The sequence below is a fragment of the Gymnoscopelus braueri genome (genome assembly GCF_963280865.1).
Source record: "Gymnoscopelus braueri genome assembly, chromosome: 2".
NCBI lineage: Eukaryota > Metazoa > Chordata > Actinopteri > Myctophiformes > Myctophidae > Gymnoscopelus > Gymnoscopelus braueri.
The window spans coordinates 3,893,436-3,913,723 of NC_137604.1; the positions used below are offsets into that span (position 1 = coordinate 3,893,436).

General features: G+C 40.3%; 1 protein-coding gene and 1 long non-coding RNA gene across 6 annotated transcripts in view; both read left to right on the forward strand.

The window, feature by feature from the left end:
* The window catches only part of galnt7 (UDP-N-acetyl-alpha-D-galactosamine: polypeptide N-acetylgalactosaminyltransferase 7), a 550,610-nt gene that overhangs the window by 49,657 nt on the left and 480,665 nt on the right, over positions 1-20,288 (forward strand). For 3 of the 5 annotated variants that reach the window (XM_080415956.1, XM_080415953.1, XM_080415952.1), the window contains 5 exons: positions 1,313-1,415; positions 4,458-4,556; positions 5,885-6,013; positions 7,793-7,823; positions 8,786-9,231. In XM_080415956.1, coding sequence (XP_080272082.1) covers positions 1,313-1,415; positions 4,458-4,556; positions 5,885-6,013; positions 7,793-7,823; positions 8,786-8,892 — 469 coding nt within the window. In that variant the 3' untranslated portion in view covers positions 8,893-9,231. Of the gene's footprint in view, positions 1-1,312; positions 1,416-4,457; positions 4,557-5,884; positions 6,045-7,792; positions 7,824-8,785; positions 9,232-20,288 lie in introns of those variants that run through there. The other 2 variants (XM_080415954.1, XM_080415955.1) reach the window with 2 other exon arrangements.
* Positions 10,469-16,105, forward strand: LOC308097602. Its single transcript, XR_013934229.1, has 2 exons — positions 10,469-10,642; positions 10,681-16,105. It is a non-coding gene; the product is annotated as an uncharacterized lncRNA (long non-coding RNA).

Here is a 20,288-nt window from a genome sequence, read left to right on the forward strand (position 1 = left end):
GTTTTTGAAGTCATAAGTTAACCAGGAGGTGGATTGGAGTCTAAATCTTGTAGGAGTGATATTTCCTGTTGCTGTGAACCGTATATATACGGTTTTGGCACTCAACGTTAGTATGCGCAAAACCGTATATATACGGTTTTGGCACCCAATGTGTTAAAACAGAATTAAATTTAGAGATTTTTTTTAACCAAGGTTATGGTGGGTACCCCAACTTTAAGGAGCTGTCAAAAATTCTCCTAGGGGTACTGCATTTCAGTCTTTGTGAGATGTGTTACTAGACACCTTTACAAACACATTGGTGAAGATTTTTTTTGGTAAGGAATTAATTCCAAGATTGGAAAATATTCTGCTAATATCCCCTGACTAAATCTCTACAAGCTCACACTGTAGATCTACCATGTTTGTAACATTTAGAAAATCCTTGGAGATGACATGGGCAAAATATACACCAGGTTGAAAGAGGCTCATTATGGTTTACGGACTGACTTACTGTATGAACTAGGGCAGAGAATCCCAAACTGGTGGCCAGGACCACCAGAGAGGGGGGGGGGGGGGTCCCTACATTATTTTGGCGGGTCCCCAGATGATTAGCTCAACGTGCAACATTGTTTTCTCACTCAACAGTAAACAAACCAACATACAGTATACGTGTATACAGGGTATCTGCACATTTATAAAGTGGCAATTTAAGGACTAATAAGACCTTTTTAATACCAAATTGTCAAATATTACGTAAGAAAGAGGCAAACATTGTGAAAATAGCTGATCTACAAGCTCACGACTCCTCGCAGTGCGAGGCCTTTTGTGAGCTTGTAGTTTGGCTATTTTCACAATATTTATCTGTGGAACCGAGTCAAACTAAATGTACCTACATGCCTATAATTCCAAGTGCTTGTCAGGGTGGAGGGTCCCCAGTTCAAATATGATTATTTTTGGGGGGTCCCCAGTTCAAATATGATTATTTTGGGGGGTCCCCAGTTCAAATATGATTATTTTGGGGGGTCCCCAGTTCTAATATGATTATTTTGGGGGGTCCCCAGTTCAACTATGATTATTTTGGGGGGTCCCCAATTAAACTGTGATTATTTTTGGGGGTCCCCAGTTCAACTATGATTATTTTTGGGGGTCCCCAGTTCAACTGTGATTATTTTGGGGGGTCTGAAAAGTTTGGAAACCCTTGAACTATAGTAGGTGTTGCCAACATTTTTTCTTTTTTTCTGACTGACTGACTCGGTAACGAGCATGCTGATTGATTGACTGTCAATGTGATTGAGTGGCAGCCTGTCTATCTTGTCTCATTATTGATTGACAGGGAGGAGCACAGATGTAAGAGCTTCAAGTGGTTCATGGAGGAAATCGCCTACGATATCCCCACGCACTACCCTCTACCACCCAAGAACGTAGAGTGGGGAGAGGTACGCACGCACACACTCACACTCAGTGGTGGAAAGTAACTAAGTACATTTACTCAAGTACTGTACTTAAGTACAATTTTGAGGTATTTTTACTTTACTGGAGTACTTCCAATTTTCAGTGCCTTTACTTACTACTCCACTACATCACAGAGGCAAATATTGTACTTTTACTCCACTACAATTAAAACATACATTAACCACTTTAGGTCTATTTTATACCTAGGCTATTTGAAAATAGCCGATCTACAAGCTTGTAGATCCGCTGTTTTCAAACATTTTTGTACTTTTACTTTTGGTACTTTAAGTACATTTTGATGCCAATACTTTTGTACTTTTACTCAAGTAAATTTTTAATTCTCGACTTTTACTTGTAACGGAGTCTTTTTATATATTGCAGTATTGGTACTTTTACTTAAGTAAAGAATTTGAGTACTTTTTCCACCACACACACACACACACACACACACACACACACACACACACACACACACACACACACACACACACACACACACACACACACACACACACTGTGCTACTTAAACACAGTGCTCTTTTCTACCGGTACTTAATTGACTATTTTAACTTAAAGGTTTCATGACGTTCAGTTTTACCACACATTAAAAGTCTTTGTCATGGTCCTTCAAACGTGTATAGAAAGTTTTAACAAGAAATTCCACTCCATTGATCCATGGCAGGTGTTTTTCTCTCACATTTCTAAAGTCTTTTCAACTGCAATGAAAAAAGAAATCTTTGCCTTCGGGTGTCGCTGGTGAGGGATTTTGCCTGTCAATCATCGCCTCTGCTCCGCCCCCCCAAAGGATAGGGGAGGGGAGGGGCGAGGAGGAGAGTGGGCGGGATTAATCGACTGTGACCTCACTCCCGAAGTGCCAAGCTCAGATTACTTTTCAGCCTAAATATTCAGAAAACCCCAGACCACAGAAAATCCACTGAATGTTCAAAGTTCAGATTTTTGGGTGTAATTGAGGTCATAAAACCCCAAAAATAACATAAAAAATAAAAAAAGTGAAAATGAATGTCATAGAACCTTTAACACCTTTACCGCCGGGCCCGTAGTTCTACGGGCCGTTAAATCCAACGGTTAAGCGCCGAGCCCGTAGTCCTACGGGCTGCGGTCTTTTCGCGCATGCGCGGTCCGGGTGCACTTTCGGAATTTTTTTGATCCACTTCCGTTTCCGGTTTGATGACAGGAAATAGAATTATTTGGGATCCGGTTTCGACGATCACGCCCGCTCCCATTCTACAGACGAAACTGAAACTCAATTCTCTTCCTGTAGTTTTTTCTCCTCGCATTTCACTGTTTAACGTAATCCGCTCTAACTCAAACATGGATGCCCCGTTTGACACGTGGTTTTCACTGGGAGATACAGGGAGATCTCGCGGATGTAAACAGACCGTTCACGGCTCAATCTTAAGGATTTTAACAAGATCTATGGCGACATGAAAAAAACAAAAAAACAACAAAAACACCTTGGCACTGGTGAGTACATTATGAGATTAACCTCTGGCGGTGGATGTGTTAAGGGGGATGAGAGTCTAGTTGTTTGTTTTCCAGTTCAGGTTAAGTTCTGCATAAGGCTGTCCTTATAGTACACAGTAGATTTAGAACTGTATGTAATATGCTTTGTGTGACGTTTGATCTGCGTTGTGTTTCCACAAAGTTCTGGACACTTCTCTCTCTTTTACAATTATTTATTCTGGTAAGAACACAGAAATCTCTGGTCAGTCACTTCTTTTGGCGTAACACATCCAAGCCTCAGCGCGTCTTGGGCAAATCTGATTTAGACTGGCCTATTCTAACAATGAATGAACACGCATACAATAGAATACGACACAATACAATTATGTAACTGGTAAGAACACGGACATATGGTCGGTCACTTCTTTTGGTGTAACACATCCAAGCCTCAAGGCTCATCCAAGTCTACAACAGAATTAACGTGACCAAAAGTATGTTTGCTGTTACAACAACAATATGCTGTTATAGACATGACGAAACATGTTCAGCCAATGACTGCTTCATGTAGGTACATTTAGCATGTTTATGACTTCTAGTATTCACCACAGTATCTCAATAAACATACAGACTCTCTCTCTCGCTCTTAGGAACACATCTTACCTTGGGCATGGATCAGCCAATGAGTGATGCCGCCCACCAACCAATAAGAAATGCCCTTTACTATGGGAGCAAGTGGAACCCACTAAACTCTGTTTCACTTGCACATTGGTACACCCTTAAATGTAACACACCCATCAGTAATGGGATTATCTGCAGCTGTGTTGCTTTCATTACTGTGTACTATAAGGTTTGCCTTATGCAGCCTGCCATGTTTTTAATCTGCTCTAGTTTCTTAACTGGAAAACAAACTACTAAATCAACCTAGAATGTCATCGCACTTTAACTCAATTCCTGCCACACACGCATAAAGTCGTTCTATTAAATACTGCACTTGCCCACCGACACACATAAAGTCGTTCTATTAAATACTGCACTTGCCCACCGACACACATAAAGTCGTTCTATTAAAAAAATTTGGCACGCTGTTTTAGGCACCGTAACACAGCTCTGTGATGATCCATCGTCAATCACAGAAGAAGTATGTGGATGTGACATCATTCCAAAAAACGTCACTTCCACCCGCCCTGGCGATGGGATTTTCAGAAAAACAGCTGTAACTCAGTTGCTGTTTTGAAAACCGCTGTTTTCAGCGAGCCAAAGACCCAAAATGGCGGATCGCGGTTGGAATGTTGTGGTTCGTCTGAATACACAGATCCCTCCGCTAACCCCTTCCCTCCGCCTTTTTTGTTTTTTTGGAACACAATGTCGCCTCCACGGCGTTTCAAATATCATCGGATGATGGTAATTACGCTGGCAAGGGGATAACAAACAATGTTTAATACCTTGGCGGGTGATGTGTTAAGATACAAAGTAATTGTGTGTGTGCGTGTGCGTGTGCGTGTGTGTGTGTGTGTGTGTGTGTGTGTGTGTGTGTGTGTGTGTGTGCGTGCGCGCGCGTGTAGATTCGGGGCTTTGACACCAGCTACTGCATTGACAGTATGGGTCACACCAACGGAGGCAGCGTGGAGATTGGACCCTGTCACAGAATGGGGGGAAACCAGGTATGTGCGCACACACACACACACACACACACACACACACACACACACACACACACACACACACAAAGGTGTTATCTCACTAATGTTTAGAGTTACATCATGGCAAGTTTACTACACAACCCAAACCTGTCATTGTACTTTAACCCATTAAAAAGCATCTGTGTCATATTAGATTTGACAATATATAGCATTCGTTGCTGCCCCGTAGAAACCAGCTAACTCCATTTTTCCGCTTTTGCATTTTTTTCCATAAATCAGTGCTATTGAACACCCTTTACGTCTGTGTGTTGGTAAAACAAATATTGAACCAATGAAAAGTATTAAAAAGTGCTTCTGACAAAACCAGCTAACTCCATTGGATCCTCAAACTTTCTGCTAAACCAGCTAACTCCACCAAAGGGGGGTGGAGTTAGCTGGTTTAGCAGACTCCAGGCTCCACCCCCTTTTGACCTCCAACCTCATTGTGAGCTTGGAGATCCATTCAGCTGCTCTTATCATCCAATCCACTTTTTCCTGAAAAATGAACATTTTGGAGTTAGCTGGTTCCTGCCGGACAGCAGAGATATATATAAGCTGTTTCAGAAAACTCTTAGGATTTAGAACAGCGGTTCTCAAAAATAGCAGATATATAAGCTCACAGCGTGTCACTATGTGCTGCACTGCAAGCTTGTACATCTGCTATTTTTGAACATTTTAGAAAAATCTTGAATAATCTTGAATGTTTTTAAAGCACAAATCTTCTCTTCTGGGGGTCCCGGGCACAAAACATTATCAGATGGGGGTCCTTGGTACCAAACTACTGGTTTAGAAGGCATTTGTAGAATCGGCCTGAGGTCTTAATGGGTTAAGACAGGGGTCTTCAACAGGGGGTCCGGGGCCCCTAGGGGGTCCTCAGAGTTACTACAGGGGGTCCGCCAAATCTTTGTGTGATAGGATTTTTATTTTTTACATGAACCACTTGAACCCTAACATCCCTTTTCTGAGGAGAACTTTAGCCAAAAATAGCAGATCTACAAGCTCACAACGCCTCGCGCTGCGAGGCGTTGTGAGCTTGTAGATCTGCTATTTTTGGCAAAGAGGTGTTTGGTGTAGAGGGAAAAAAGAGCAGACCAAGTAAACAAAAAATGTATAATCTGAAACACAATTGTGTACCATATAGAGGGGGTCCCTGCTTCATCTCTCTCTCAGCTAGGGGGTCCTTGGCCTGAAAACGTTGAAGACCCCTGGGTTAAGAGAAACTAAACACAAACATCAACATGTGTGTGTGTGTGTGTGTGTGTGTGTGTGTGTGTGTGTGTGTGTGTGTGTGTGTGTGTGTGTGTGTGTAGCTGTTCCGTATCAATGAAGCCAGTCAGCTGATGCAGTATGACCAGTGTCTGACCAGAGGCCCCGACAACTCTGCTGTCATCATCACCCACTGTGACATGAACCAGAACACTGAGTGGAAATACTTCAAGGTAATCCATTACTAATACTCTTATTACAAGCGTTTTTCAACCGAACAGTGTGCCGTGACAAAATATAGTATTGTGCACATGTGTGAACAAATGCACGCGTAGTGTAGTGTAGCGTAGCGTAGCGTAGTGTGGAACTGAGTAATTTATTGTCTCTGCTTTGGGACACCTGACACATAATCCAATGTGTTTAGTTATGACCAGTGTGGTGGAAAAAAAGTGTGGCTTAAGTAAAAGTATCAATACTGCAATATAGAAGTACTCCGTTACAAGTAAAAGTCCAGAATGAACTGAGTAAAAGTACAACAAAATTGGTGTCAAAATGTACTCAAAGTACCAAAAGTAGAAAGCACTCATTATGCAGAATGTCCCATTGCACAAGTTTTCAAATGTATAAAATGTCAACAAATCTTTTGAAAATAGCAGATCTACAAGCTCACATATGCTGCGAACAACCTGAAGTGTGCTGCATGTGTAAACAAGGATATTGGACAAAAGATTTCAAAGCAAACTCAGGGACCATGTATTGGCCCCTGCAGTGTCTTCTTTAAAAACAGACTCCAATTGAGGCATTTAGCAGATTAACAACTATTTAACAAGCTTTTTGCTACAGTCAAGCCCCCAGAGTTGCTGAGAAACATTGAAGCCGCCACCCCAGTGACCAAAGCTGGAACTGCAGGCGGGGAGAAATGCATGCACGACCAAAACATACTGAGAGATATTTATATATATATAAATATATATCATATAATATAAATATGTAAACATATTCTACATAAATACATATGCATTTACATATAAATATGCATTTTGAGTGTATTTAATAAATATCTCGCGTTCATACCTTGACACACGGGCTGCCGTAGGACGCAAAAAGGACACTAGTGCGCATGCTCATAACTCTATGGTGCGTCTCATGCTCATAACTCTATGGTGCGTCTCATGCTCATAACTCTATGGTGCGTCTCATGCTCATAACTCTATGGCGTCCCCAAAAACGTCTCAATAATTCTACTTCCGGCAGGCCTCCGGGTGCTTCAAAACACCACTGAGCACTTTCATTGAAATGATAGCTGGGGGGCGGGGCAATCCGCCCTCTAGTTATATTATACCTCTAAGGCTACGGTAGGTTTAATGTTTGTAGTTCTTATTCTTTGGTTTTATTGTACTGCTACCTCATTTAATGCATTATTATGTTTTAATCATGTCTTACGTGTAATGATATGTAATCAATATGTATTTTTTTGTCATAATGCATCTTTATAGTTTTCATTTTGAAGCACTTGCTGTATGAATTGTGCTATAGAAATACATTTGACTTGACTTCTACTCAGACATCCAGTGGTCTAGTAGGACACCTACTGGTTGCAAGCGGTATTGCATCAAAGTCAGAACAGGGCACCGTAGTCTGACGGGGCTACGGCCCGTTGAAAACGGGTGGTTTTCAATGCAAAAAAAAAGAAACTGAGTGAGGGCGCGCTCCCACCGCACTTTTATTTGACCTCAGGGGCAGAATCTGCCAATGCTTTGTCAATGCAAACGCGTGAATTCATGGTCTGGCGGATCTTTCCAGGAATCCACGCATTTGCGTTGACAAAGCATTGGCAGATTCTGCCCCTGAGGTCAAATAAAAGTGCGGTGGGAGCGCGCCCTTACAGCTGTTTTTCTGAACATCTTAAATATGAAAAATTTCGAAATAGTTCACCTGCAATTACATCTCTCTCTCTCTCTCTCCCTCTCCCTATCTCTCTCCCTCGCCCTATCCCTCTCTCTCTCTACCAGGACCTCCATCGGTTCACCCACGTGCCAACAGGTAAATGTCTGTCTGTCTGTCTGTCTGTCTGTCTCTCTGTCTGTCTGTCTGTCTGTCTGTCTGTCTGTCTGTTTGTCTGATTCCATCAGATTGTCCTGTTGTCCTTCATCTGAACTGTTCCCTCACTAAACAACTAGTAGAGCAGGAGTTCTCAAACTCTTTGATAGCAGGACTCCACAGGGGCGCAGCCCATGGGTGGGCCTGGGTGGGCCACCCACATAGAGAGCTGGCCCACCCAATCGATTTTGCAAAAATATTATTATTATTATTTTTTTTTAATAATACTTTTTTTTTAAATTATAAATCGGTAAAATCAGGCAGAAATAAGAATTAAATAACATAACCCTAAAACCTAACCCTAAAACCCAAATAAAGAAACAAAAAAACAGGGAAAAAGTATAGCAACATCCGCCCAAAAACCGTGCGCGCACACGCTGGGGCCTAGGGCCAGCCTATACTAGCATTCTGGCTGCGCCACTGGGACTCCATCTTATGAGGGCAAATGTTTTGGTGACCCCACACTTTGCTTATAGTGTAATTATATGCTGTATTTAACCCATTAAGGCCTGAGGTTCCGATTCTACAAAATGCCTTCTAATTCCTAACAGTTTTTTGAAAAAGCATATGTTGCTATGTCAGTGGTTTTCAAATGTTTTAATGTCAAGGACCCCAAAATTATATGTATTTGGCTGCGGACCCCCGTCTCTCACATTTTCTCGATTTTTCAAAAATAGCAGATCTACAAGCTCATAGGCACTCGGTGCCGTGCTATATTTTGTTGCTAAATGCTAAATTGCCTAAATTGTAAATTGTATTAAGAATAGAGGTTTTAAGCGGTTTTAAATGTGTGTTATTGTTTTGCGTACAGGTAAATGTTTAAGTGGTTTTAAATGTGTGTTATTGTTTTGCGTACAGGTAAATGTTTAAGTGGTTTTAAATGTGTGTTATTGTTTTGTGTACAGGTAAATGCCTGGACCGCTCAGACCTGCTGCATAAGGTGTTCATCTCAGACTGTGATACCAGCAAAACCACACAGAGATGGGAGATGAACAATATAGTGGCTGTATGAGGACACACACACACACACACACACACACACACACACACACACACACACACACACACACACACACACACACACACACACACACACACACACACACACACACAGGTAAACCACTCCTGCAACTGTGTGACTGACTGAGTGGCGTGCTGGTCTCACACATACACACTCCGTCTCATTGGTTGGTTGTGTACATACACACTCCCATGTCCTTGCGTCTCATTGGTTGGTTGTGTTTACATGGTGACATCACACCTTGGCTTCCTCTCTCAGGTTTAAATCGTATCGTCACCATCGGGTTGAAACCTTGTATGTCCAAAACCGTTACTTTACAGGAAATGGTTACATTGCCTGCCAAAAACGTTTATAAACGTTTTTGGCAAAAAAAAAAACATTAAAAAAAAAAAAAATCTAAAATTATTTTTCCGTTTTTCCGTTCGTCACAAAGAACCAGGAGATAACATTTTCCAAAAAGTTGCTGCTCCATTTACTTCAATGTTAAAAAATAAACGGACACAAAAAATAACATTCCTTCTATGTTTAAGCTGTAAACATGCTGGCAGTCTGTGAGTACTATTTTTGAAAAACCCTGGCAGTTTAAGAGTTAAAAAATAACCCCCCCAAAAAAAAACTGTTTTCCAAAATAGTGCAAAATGGCCGATCTACAAACCCACGAGGGTTTGGCTACGACACTGCAACACTGTAGTACGACAAAGTAGGGCAGTAATTTATGAGGAAAAGAAAAGAAAAATATATGGAGATACAAGGTTTCTGCCCGAAAGTGACTATATTTAGCGTGGTTTGTTGCAGTGGTTCTCAACCTGTGGGTCGGGACCCCCCAGGGGAGTCCTCACATGATTTAAGGGGGGGGGGGGGGGTCCCCAGATGACAGTAAAGTGACAATTTAAGGACTTTTAACACATTGGGTGCCAGCATTTTATAATAACAGATTACGTTCGGTGCCGAAATCTCACCGTTGAGCTGCGCGGCGCTGTTTAAGCTGTAGACTCCACGACGTGCAATCCATGTGAAAACAAAGCATGCCTCCATTTTGCCCGATGGTCCTGGCTAACGCCTGGAACGATAACATCTCTCACGCGAGTAACAATGGCGGAGCGATCACGCATACAAAATGAGTCGTTTTCCCCAGCGTAAAAAGTTTGGGAGTTATAGGGGTTTTATAGAAGGAGATAGAACGGAAGCGGATGGGAGACATGTTTTCGGTTCAGACCGTGTTTGGCACCCGATGTGTTAAGACCTTTTTAATACCTAAAAAAAAGAAAAAGATCAATACTGCATCAAACGTAATCAACAAACTATACCATAAAAAAAACTGGTCAGACAGAGATTGGCCAAATGGTCAAATAATATAACAAAGAGGAGAGAATTGTGAACATAAGCTCACAAGGCCTTGTAGATCGGCTATTCTCACAATATGTATCTGTGGAAACGGGGGTCAAAATGCAATGCCTCAGCTCCTACCATTCCAAGTGCTTGTCTGGGTGGGGGGTCCCCAGTTCAAATATGATTATGTTGGGGGGATTCAAATATGATGGGGGGGGGGGGGGGGGGGCGGGGCTGCGATTGGCTAGTGCTAGGTGCATCCAAATAAGCCGGAGGCACAGAAGCGTTCTAATTGGCTAGTTGAGTAGTGGAGCAATAATCCCATAGCCTGGAGGGACGATCGCTCCGTTTACAAATAAACAATGAACTGTTTTTAATATATTTTATATAAATGTTCGAAAATATGACCGTTGTCATTGAACCAGTTGAAACAAGCATTTGATAATTGAGGTTCGTATTTTCTGCATAAAAACAAAACATCTGATGACTGGGAAGCCAATGTGAACTGACGTCCAGGTTTTTAGGACTACAAACTGCAGCACTCTATGGACTACAAGCCCCACAGCTCTCATCTTATCTCAATACCTGATTAAAACCAGCAGCATTATCTTTACACACTGTTGTTGTGAGGCAGCCACTCAGCTCACAGTAAAATCCTCAGTGTTATATTGACTCTGAGAGCGTACAAATGGAACCAAATGGACCCTACGGGTCCATTTGGTTCCATTTGTACACTGTCAGAGTTGAATGTGGTGTATGTTTATTTGGTTAAGATAAGTGTTAAATAGCTCTATATTGTCATAGTAATCATTGCGATAGAATGTTTGTTCAGTAACAGGAGTCTCCCTGTCTCTCCAGCTCTTTAAGTAAACAGAAACTACATATCAGCAATTTCATCCAATCAGGAGAGTGGACTCATACAGGATAAACAAGTGAAATCGGAAGTAATGCAACAAAGACAATAATGAACAGACTCAGTTGGTTGTTTTCTCCAAAAAGCCACAGAAAGCACTCAAAGCAGAGAAAAAGGCCAGTTCCAAATCCATCAGAATGGAAGTGAATGTAGCTGTGTCTTATATTGTATGAAATTGTGTTGCAGATCCAACTTTTTCATAGATTTCATAGATGGCTGGATTCATGTTAAAGGTTTAATGACATTCACTTTTACACCACATTCAAAGTCTTTGTCCTGGTCCTTCAAAAGTGTACAAAAAGTTTTAAGTGAAAATTCCACTCCATTGATCCATGGCAGGTGTTTTTCTCTCACATTTCTAAAGCCTTTTCAACTGCAATGAAAAAATAAATCTTTGCCTGCGGGTGTCGCTGGTGAGGGATTTTGCCTGTCAATCATCGCCTCTGCTCCGCCCCCCCCAAAGGAAAGGATAGGGGAGGGGAGGGGCGAGGAGGAGAGTGGGCGGGATTAATCGACTGTGACCTCACTGTCGAAGGGCCAAGCTCAGATTACTTTTCAGCCTAATTATTCAGAAAACCCCAGACCACAGAAAATCCACTGAATGTTCTAAGTTCAGGTTTTTTGGGTGTAATTTAGGTCATAAAACCCCAAATAAAACATTGGAAATAAAAAAAGTGAAAATGAATGTCATGATACCTTTAATGTGTGTTTTCAAATAGTTAACTTTTAAACCCTCAATTTAGTCAACTTGACCGTTGACTCTGTACTTGGTCTGCTCTTTTCCCCTCTACACCGACTCTCCGAAAAATAGCCGTTCTACAAGCTCAAGTTGTGAGCTTGTAGATCTGCTATTTCCGGCTAATGTTTGGCCACCACGCAAAGCTTTGGCGGACCCCCTGTAGTAACTCTGAGAACCCCCTAGGGGTCCCGGACCCCCTGTTGAAGACCCCTGAGTTAAAGAGATGGAGAGACGGGGGGGGGGTTACTGAACAAACACTCTATAGCAACGATGACCATCACAATATAGAGCTTTTTAACTTTTTATTCCGCCAAAACATCTCACTTTACACCACCTTTAAGTAAACAGTGAGGATTTAACCGTGCAGGGGTCACGCGTTGGGTTGAATTCCGCCCGGGACGCGTTCATACACTGGTCTTCTTTTTAACCTTGAAACCACTCTGCATTGAGACGGTCCTTCTGTTCTGTCCACTGCCATCCACTCCATTCAACTGACTTTGATGTCGTTGCTGTCGGGTGGAGATCTCGTACGTCCAATACGGCTACATTACACGATGTAGTTATTATTTAGTCACGAGCTCTTGTTGATACTTTTTCATTGGTTCAATATTTATTGAAAAAAAAAAAGCTACAGGCACGCTTAAAGGAATACTTCACCAACATTTAGTTTTCGTCGCATTTCTGATTTTGATGACACCGCTGCGGTTCGGAGACCGTAAAAAACGATATAAAACAATAATACAAGCTAAGCTGTAAACCGGCAGGTTCAAAGATAATGTTTTTAAATATAGGTTTGCTCTTTGTTATGATTGGTCTCCTGTTACAGTTATTAGTCAAATGTTGGATTGTTGGTTCAGGAATGAGACAAAAACAAAAAAAATCTCCAATCTCCATTTTTAGCTAAAGTAGCTAAAATAGCCGCTCTGCGACGCGTTGTGAGCTTTTAGATCGGCTATTTTAGCATGACACCCTTGTATGACAAATCGGGGCATTAACGCATTCAATCCGGGGACGCATCTTTGTCATTTTAAGATTTCTTTGGGCTATCCAAAAATAGCAGATCTACAAGCTCATAGCGCGGACTTGTAGATCTGCTATTTTTTTGTAAGAATCGTGAAAATGTGTGCAAAACTTTGAAAATATGTATATATTTTTAAATCGGAACAAAATAGTTTGAGATGGGGGTCCGTGGGGCCAAATACATATCATTTTGCGGGTCCTTGACGATTTAGAAGACATTTGTAGAATCCCCCCAGAAGCAAAGATTTGAGTTACTAATGTCTGCTTTGAAAATATATTATTCAAAGATTTTCACACATTTTTTTTTTGTTGATTTTTTCAAAAACAGATTATTTCCTGGTCTAAAAGGGTTAATTTACGAAAGAAAAAATAGAAATATGGAGATACAAGGTTTCTGCCCGACAAGGACGATCTGCTCGCTGCTGACTCCTCCCCCAGAGTGGAGTCTATTGCCTTCTGCACAACACAACAGAGGATAAACAAACAAAAATAAATCCTCAGTGTTCATTTAAAGCTGTGATCCGTAACTTTTTTCACGTCCTTGCCTGGGAGACCAACATGTCTACCTCTCTGAGTCTGAACCAAGAGAGGGAATCGCCCTCTGGGCCCTGGGGGGGAGGTACACGTGCTCATGAGCTTCAGGCTGTACACCTTGTCAGCCAGAGTAGGGAGCCCACTACAGTTGTGTTTGGTCTATTTATATTGTTCTAAATAAACCCAATACAGAGTTATAGTGTCTGTTAGAGTATGTTAATACTAAATAAATATAACATTAGACATGGGTTAAAAATCATGTTTTATTCATTAAACTAAGTTCTGATTGCAGCTTTATGTCTGCGAGTGGATAACTGTGGATAAATGAACACTGAGGATTTTAAGGTCTTTTACACACAGCGGGCGTGTGACCAATCAACCATTACAAACCACACAAAAAGTATATTTTCGGGCAAATCAACTGCAAAGGAAAAAAATCGAACAAACCGTGTGTAACCGTTTGTTCAATGAAACATATCACACCTACTGTACACGCTCTGTTAGGTCTGCTGTTTTTGGCAGGCAACGCCAATAAATCACAATAAATGGGTTGTGTCCACAGATAACATTTCTGAGCGGAGGAATGCTTTGGATATCGTCTCTATCGGGTGGAAACCTCATATTATGTCCAAAATGGGTTACTTTTCAGGATTCAAATTAAAAAAATGGCAAAAGAAGCAGAAGGACAAGCTCGTAACGCGGCGCGCTTGCCGATCTGGTGTGACGCTGTAGTATGATCAAGTAGGGTGTTCATTGACAAATAAAATAGTTTAAATATGTCGATAGGAGGTTTCTGCCCGACAGCAACGATATAATAAAACAAATGAACTCGTTGATCAACTGTTGTTTTGTACGGAAACGTACTGCTGCCATGCCAGGAGAAGAAAATCCTATCGTGAAAGTGAAAAGGGAAAAAGTTTCTTGTTATAATGACGACAAGATATTATCTAGTTAAAACTTGAAAAGTTTCATGTTTTTTTTGGCTTTTTTTTTTTCAAAACATGAAATGTTTCACCTTTATTACGTGACACATTTGTATCTTGTTGTAACCTGATAATGTATAATCGTGACACGTCATCACGTTGTAACCATGAAAAAAAAAAAAGCATCACACCGGGGAATGTTTCATGTTTTAACGCCTTTTTTTTTGTTTGTGAAAATGTGAAACTTTTCAAGTTAAAGCGTGATACTTATCTATATCACCTCATGGTTTGATACGTTGTCACGTTATAACAAACTAATGTCTTGTCAGACTGTAAAAAAAACAAACATATTTTTTCACGTTACAACAGATATTTTTTTCTGGCATGGCAGCAATACACATCCATAGTTTTGACTTAAATGTTATTTTTTTCTCTTTTATATCTATTTTTTCCAAAGTGTGTATGTGTTGGGGGCGGGGTCAGTGGTATGAAATACGGTCAATTTATGCTTTGTGCAACAAGTGTCAAACAACCCGTCACACTGTGTGTCGCACAACGTGAGTTTGGGGCGTTGGTACGGTATGCGACTCGTCATCGTGTTTAAAACTATGACTAAAACTATGACGAAAGTTTTCCGTCGACAACCTTTTTTTCACTGACGAAAACTAAATAAAATCTAAACTATGATGACTAAAACTACTAAGACTAAATAAATTGACAATTTCGTCGACTAAAATGTTAGGGAGGGACGAGTGGAGAAGAGATCCAGTAGAACTAAAAGACGAGTCATTTTATTTTTGGTTGCGCTCTGAAAATAGAAGATCTACAAGCTCACAGCGCTGTGATCTTGTAGATCGACTATTTTCAGCATGCAACCAAGTGTAAAATCAGCCATCAAGGCCTGCCAAAAACATTTGATTCTGTTTTTATCAAATAAAGTATATCATATAATTAAATATTGGAATATGTTTTGACACAGAATCAAATGTGTTATGGTCATGATTGTGATGATGATGATCGGAAATCTCTATGGGGGAAATGAATGGGTTTTCTATCTGTGGCCCGCCACTGCTATGCCCTATAGTGGGACTTTCAGCTCACAACGTGTCATATCACATTGCGTTGTGAGCTTGTAGATCAGCTATTTCCGCAACTTTTTGCGAAAGTAGGGCAATAATTTACAAAAAAAACAAGCAAAAAAACCCTGAAAGTTAAAACATGGAGACACAAGGTTTCTGCAACATTTCTTCTGTGACCCTTCATTCTTCCAGAGGAACGTCATACCCTCTGAGAAGGTCCTCCGCCACATGTTTTTGTCATTTTGACGACACTTTGACGTCGTTGCGACATGTTGGTCAAGGTCAAGTTTATTAATATGTCCCAAACTGGGCAATTTCTATCACAGCAGATAATAAAATAATAAAAAAAAAAAAAAACACTTGTCACGCAAAGCATCAATTGACGGGCTAAAGACACTTATTACAAATGAAGACGAATAAATAAATAAATAAAGGTGTTTATGGTGGGAGATTGAATGTGGATGTGGGAACGGGGTTTAAATGTATGGATGATCACGTATGCAGATGTTTTGTACAATGTAAATACATTTGTTGTTTTTTCAAAGAGCTTAATGAGTATTTTGTGAAGGGCCTTGAATGATGTTGTAAATATCTAAGTTATAGATTTAAACTATATGGGATGATTACTGGATGAGACCAGAATTAAAGACCTACTGCTTTGTATTTACTACCTCTGTGTGTGTGTTATTATTGTTGTTATTGTCTAGAGAGAGTATGTTTTGCACCCTGTCCGTCCGTCCGTCCGTGTGTCTGCGAGGAGCTAATCTCCGGCACCATTGGCCCGGTCTCTGCGAAACTGCACACACACAACCTGAATGCCAATTCAAAACCTCTGCCCCAATTTTTTTCACATGGGCCTGTTATAGCGCCCGATTTGTGCAAAAGGCCGATATGTGCAAAACCCATTTTTTAATATTACTCCTACAGATTTTATCCAAACAAAACGGTACACAGTATCTCTATAGTCATGTGATCAACATGGATCTGTCCGATGTTCCATATTCCATCCTGATTGGCTTAGAGTGGCTTCCAAAGGTTGCAGGATTGGTTTGTTTTGAACAAAATGCCTCAAATCATGAACGCAGCATGCGATTTCCGTGAAATTGTGCATGCACATTCCCACTAGGCCGAGGAAGAAATGCCACTTAAAAAATTTCAAATCAGCCTCATGGTGGCGCTATAACAGGCCGATTCGCGTTTTTACCTATAACTGCACCGATCTGAGTGAAACTTTGCACGCACTCTACCTAGAGGCTAAGGAAAAACCTTTGCCATGCATTATTCACATCTGCCTTTTAGAGCGCCACCAGGAGGCTGACTTTTGTAAAACTATTTTTTTTGCTATTATTCCTTCAGATTCTTTCCAAAGATCACGCAAATCGGTACACAGTATCTCTAAAGTCATGTGATCAAGATGGAAGTGTCTGATATTTCATATTACATCCTATTTGGCTAACATTGGCTTCCAAAGTTTGCTGGATAGGTCCATTTGAACAAAATGCCTCAAATCATCAACGCAACGTGCGATTTCCGTGAAATTTTGCACACATATTCCACTAGGCCGATGAAAAAATGCCACCCTTTTCACATTGGCTTATTATAGCGTCACCAGGAGGCCACAATAACCTACCTGACCTGGCGGAGACCTGTGCTCCAAGGAGCACTTTTTCTAGTTGTACTTTATATAAAATATAAAACCTGATCGGAATGAATTTTCATTCGGGTTTGGAGGGGTGGTATATACTGTTTTAATCGGTATATACCAATCGGAATTTACCATATAAACGCTGTATTCTGAACGCTCCTCTCTGTTTGGAATACTTGCATTATTTTGCACATGTCTGCGCTTAGTAGTGCTGTCAGAATTGGCCAAAAATGACCTATTAAATCTCATTTTTATTTTATTTTTAATATTAAAACTTTAATTCAAAGACTGCATAAGTCTATTTATGTCTCTGTATGTGTCGGCCACGGTTGGTGCTGAGAAGCGCTCGCTCCTGCAGGATAAAATGAATGATTCATGTTCTATAGCGTCTTTTATTAAGCTTATATACTGTAACGGTTAAGCCCAGGCTTGTCCCAGAGAACGGACGCTCTTGATTGATTGTTTGACATTTTTATAAGGCAAAAGAATGTAAAACAACACAGTTACATTTATAATACTTTTGTCTAAAAGGTCCGACCAAAAAATTCCTTGCGGACTTGTTTCCGTTGCGTTCCGTCTGAGGATCTGAACCTGTGATGGAGGAACAATCTTTACCTGTCCTTGACATGAAACGGGACAATATTATGTCACGGAGCAAACAAGCTAATGAAATCAGCTCCTGGCCTTAAGGTGGACTGACTTAAGGTAGACCAGTCATTATTTTCCCTTCACCGGGTAAGGACTAGTAAATACTAATTATATGTAGTTTGGATTTACCTTCAAGACAGAGACGGATGGCATTGACTACTATTTTAAACATACCTTATTAACTGAGAATAACAAACTTGAAAAATAAATACAGGTCAAAACTGCAGCCTGAGGCTGATTTGACCCTCTGCCTGACAACCTCCATCCATCCAAGGTTACATAAGTTGTGTGCCAGTCATCAGGGTCAGACATGTCACTAAATAGGAGTATGTGCCATCCACAGGTATAGGGTTGATATGAGGATACACTTTCCCTTCCATATGTTTGTTAAAAATAAAAACATGAATCTGATAATCATTTTACTTTAATAGCTCAGTATTGTTTTCAACATAACAGGTATGTTTATGCATGGCAGTGGCATTAAGGTCGGGGGATCTTAGTATAATTTGAAATTCAATTACAAATCACTTTTTAAACAATTATTTTACTGATTTTCCTTTCTGAAACCAAATTAAATATTGCTCCATTTTTCAAATAGTCACTTCCAAATGAAAGCTTAGATTATACTAAGATCCCATGGTCACTTAGGGTGTGGGGTATCTTAGTATAATCTGATATTCAATTCAAATTCACATCTGAAAAGTCTATTTTACTGATTTTCCTTTTAGAATCTAAATTAAACATTGCTTCATTTTTCCAATTTTCTAGCCCACAAAAAAATCAGGAAAATGCTCAATTTTTCTGATATTGTGCTTAGTATTTTGGCGTCTTTTGATTTGGGACTGACACTGAGAAAAGCTCAAAATAGGTTTTTTTTCAATTTTTTCATCCCAGAATAAAAATCAAAGAATGTCTTCATTTTTCCAATTTTCTAGCCCACCCAAAAATCAGGAAAATGCTCATTTTTTCTGATATTGTGCTTAGTATTTTGGCATCTTTTGATTTGGGACTGACACTGAAAAAAGCTCTTAAAAACGGCTTTTGCCATTTTTTCATTCCCAGAACAAAAATCAAAGAATGGCTTAAATTTTCCAAATTTCTAGCCTACCCAAAAATCAGGAAAATGCTCCATTTTTCTGATATTGTGCTTAGTATTTTGGCATCTTTTGATTTGGGACTGACACTGGAAAAAAAACTCATAAAAACGTCTTTTGCAATTTTTTTATCCCAGAACAAAAATCAAAGAATGGCTTCATTTTTCCAAATTTCTAGCCTACCCAAAAATCAGGAAAAGGCTCAATTTTTCTGATATTCTGATTAGTATTTTGTCATCTTTTGATTTGGGACTGACAAAGGAAAACATCTTTATTTGTCTTTGTTTTTCAAAATGTCAGTCATCTTTTAACACATTAACTGCCAAGACCGTAGTCCTACGGGCCGTTAAATCCAACTGTTAAGTGCCGAGACCGTAGCCCTACGGGCTGCGGTCTTTTCGCGCATGCGCGGTCCGGGTGCACTTTCGGATTTTTTTTGATCCACTTCCGTTTCCGGTTTGATGACAGGAAATAGAATTATTTGGGATCCGGTTTTCACGATCACGCCCGCCCTCGTTCTACAGACGAAACTGAAACTCAATTCTCTTCCTGTAGTTTTTTCTCCTCGCATTTCACTGTTTAACGTAATCCGCTCTAACTCAAACATGGATGCCCCGTTTGACACGTGGTTTTCACTGGGAGATACAGGGAGATCGCGCGGATGTAAACAGACTGTGTAGCGCTCAATCTTAAGGATTTTAACAAGATCTATGGCGACATGAAAAAAACAAAAAAACAACAAAAACACCTTGGCACTGGTGAGTACATTATGAGATTAGCCCTTGGCAGTGGATGTGTTAATCTACATTTTTCATCAAAACAAAGATGTCACGTGACCACGTGTTACATCACATGGTCTTTGTCCTTCAAAGTAAAAGTTGTAGTCTAACATGTAAGCAATAGGATCTACAGACAGTCATTAACACCACATCTAATGACTGTATGATGTTGTTTTTAATGCATTTTCTGTCTTTTTGATCAAAGCTACGGCTCACAAAAGTATGTTGCAAGACTACCAAACCTTTCTGGGACATAAAACCGTAAATCCCTTACAACTATATACTTGTGGTGTGGAAGCTCCACCAGCAGGGGTCATTCACTTTCCCCTTGTGCCTCCCAACTTCACAGCACCTTAGTAGTTTTACTGAGGTTCTGTCAACCTAACAACCTTTTTGTTCTTCTATACAAATATTTTCTTTCACATCAGGATTTAAAGGACGAGTTCACCCATTTTCAACCTGTCTTCATATAATTGTTCCTCAATAATGCTCATGATAATATGGCACCCATCGAAAAAAAAAATCCGATGGGGAATCCAAGATAATAGAAACTACAGGCTTTCTATTCCTGTTAGCACACTATAATGGAAACCATTGTTCTCGCGTTAATAAAAACAAATATATACAATTTTAAATATTGAAGGGGAAAAAATCCTTTCTGTTGAACTGATAATCGGCTGATTC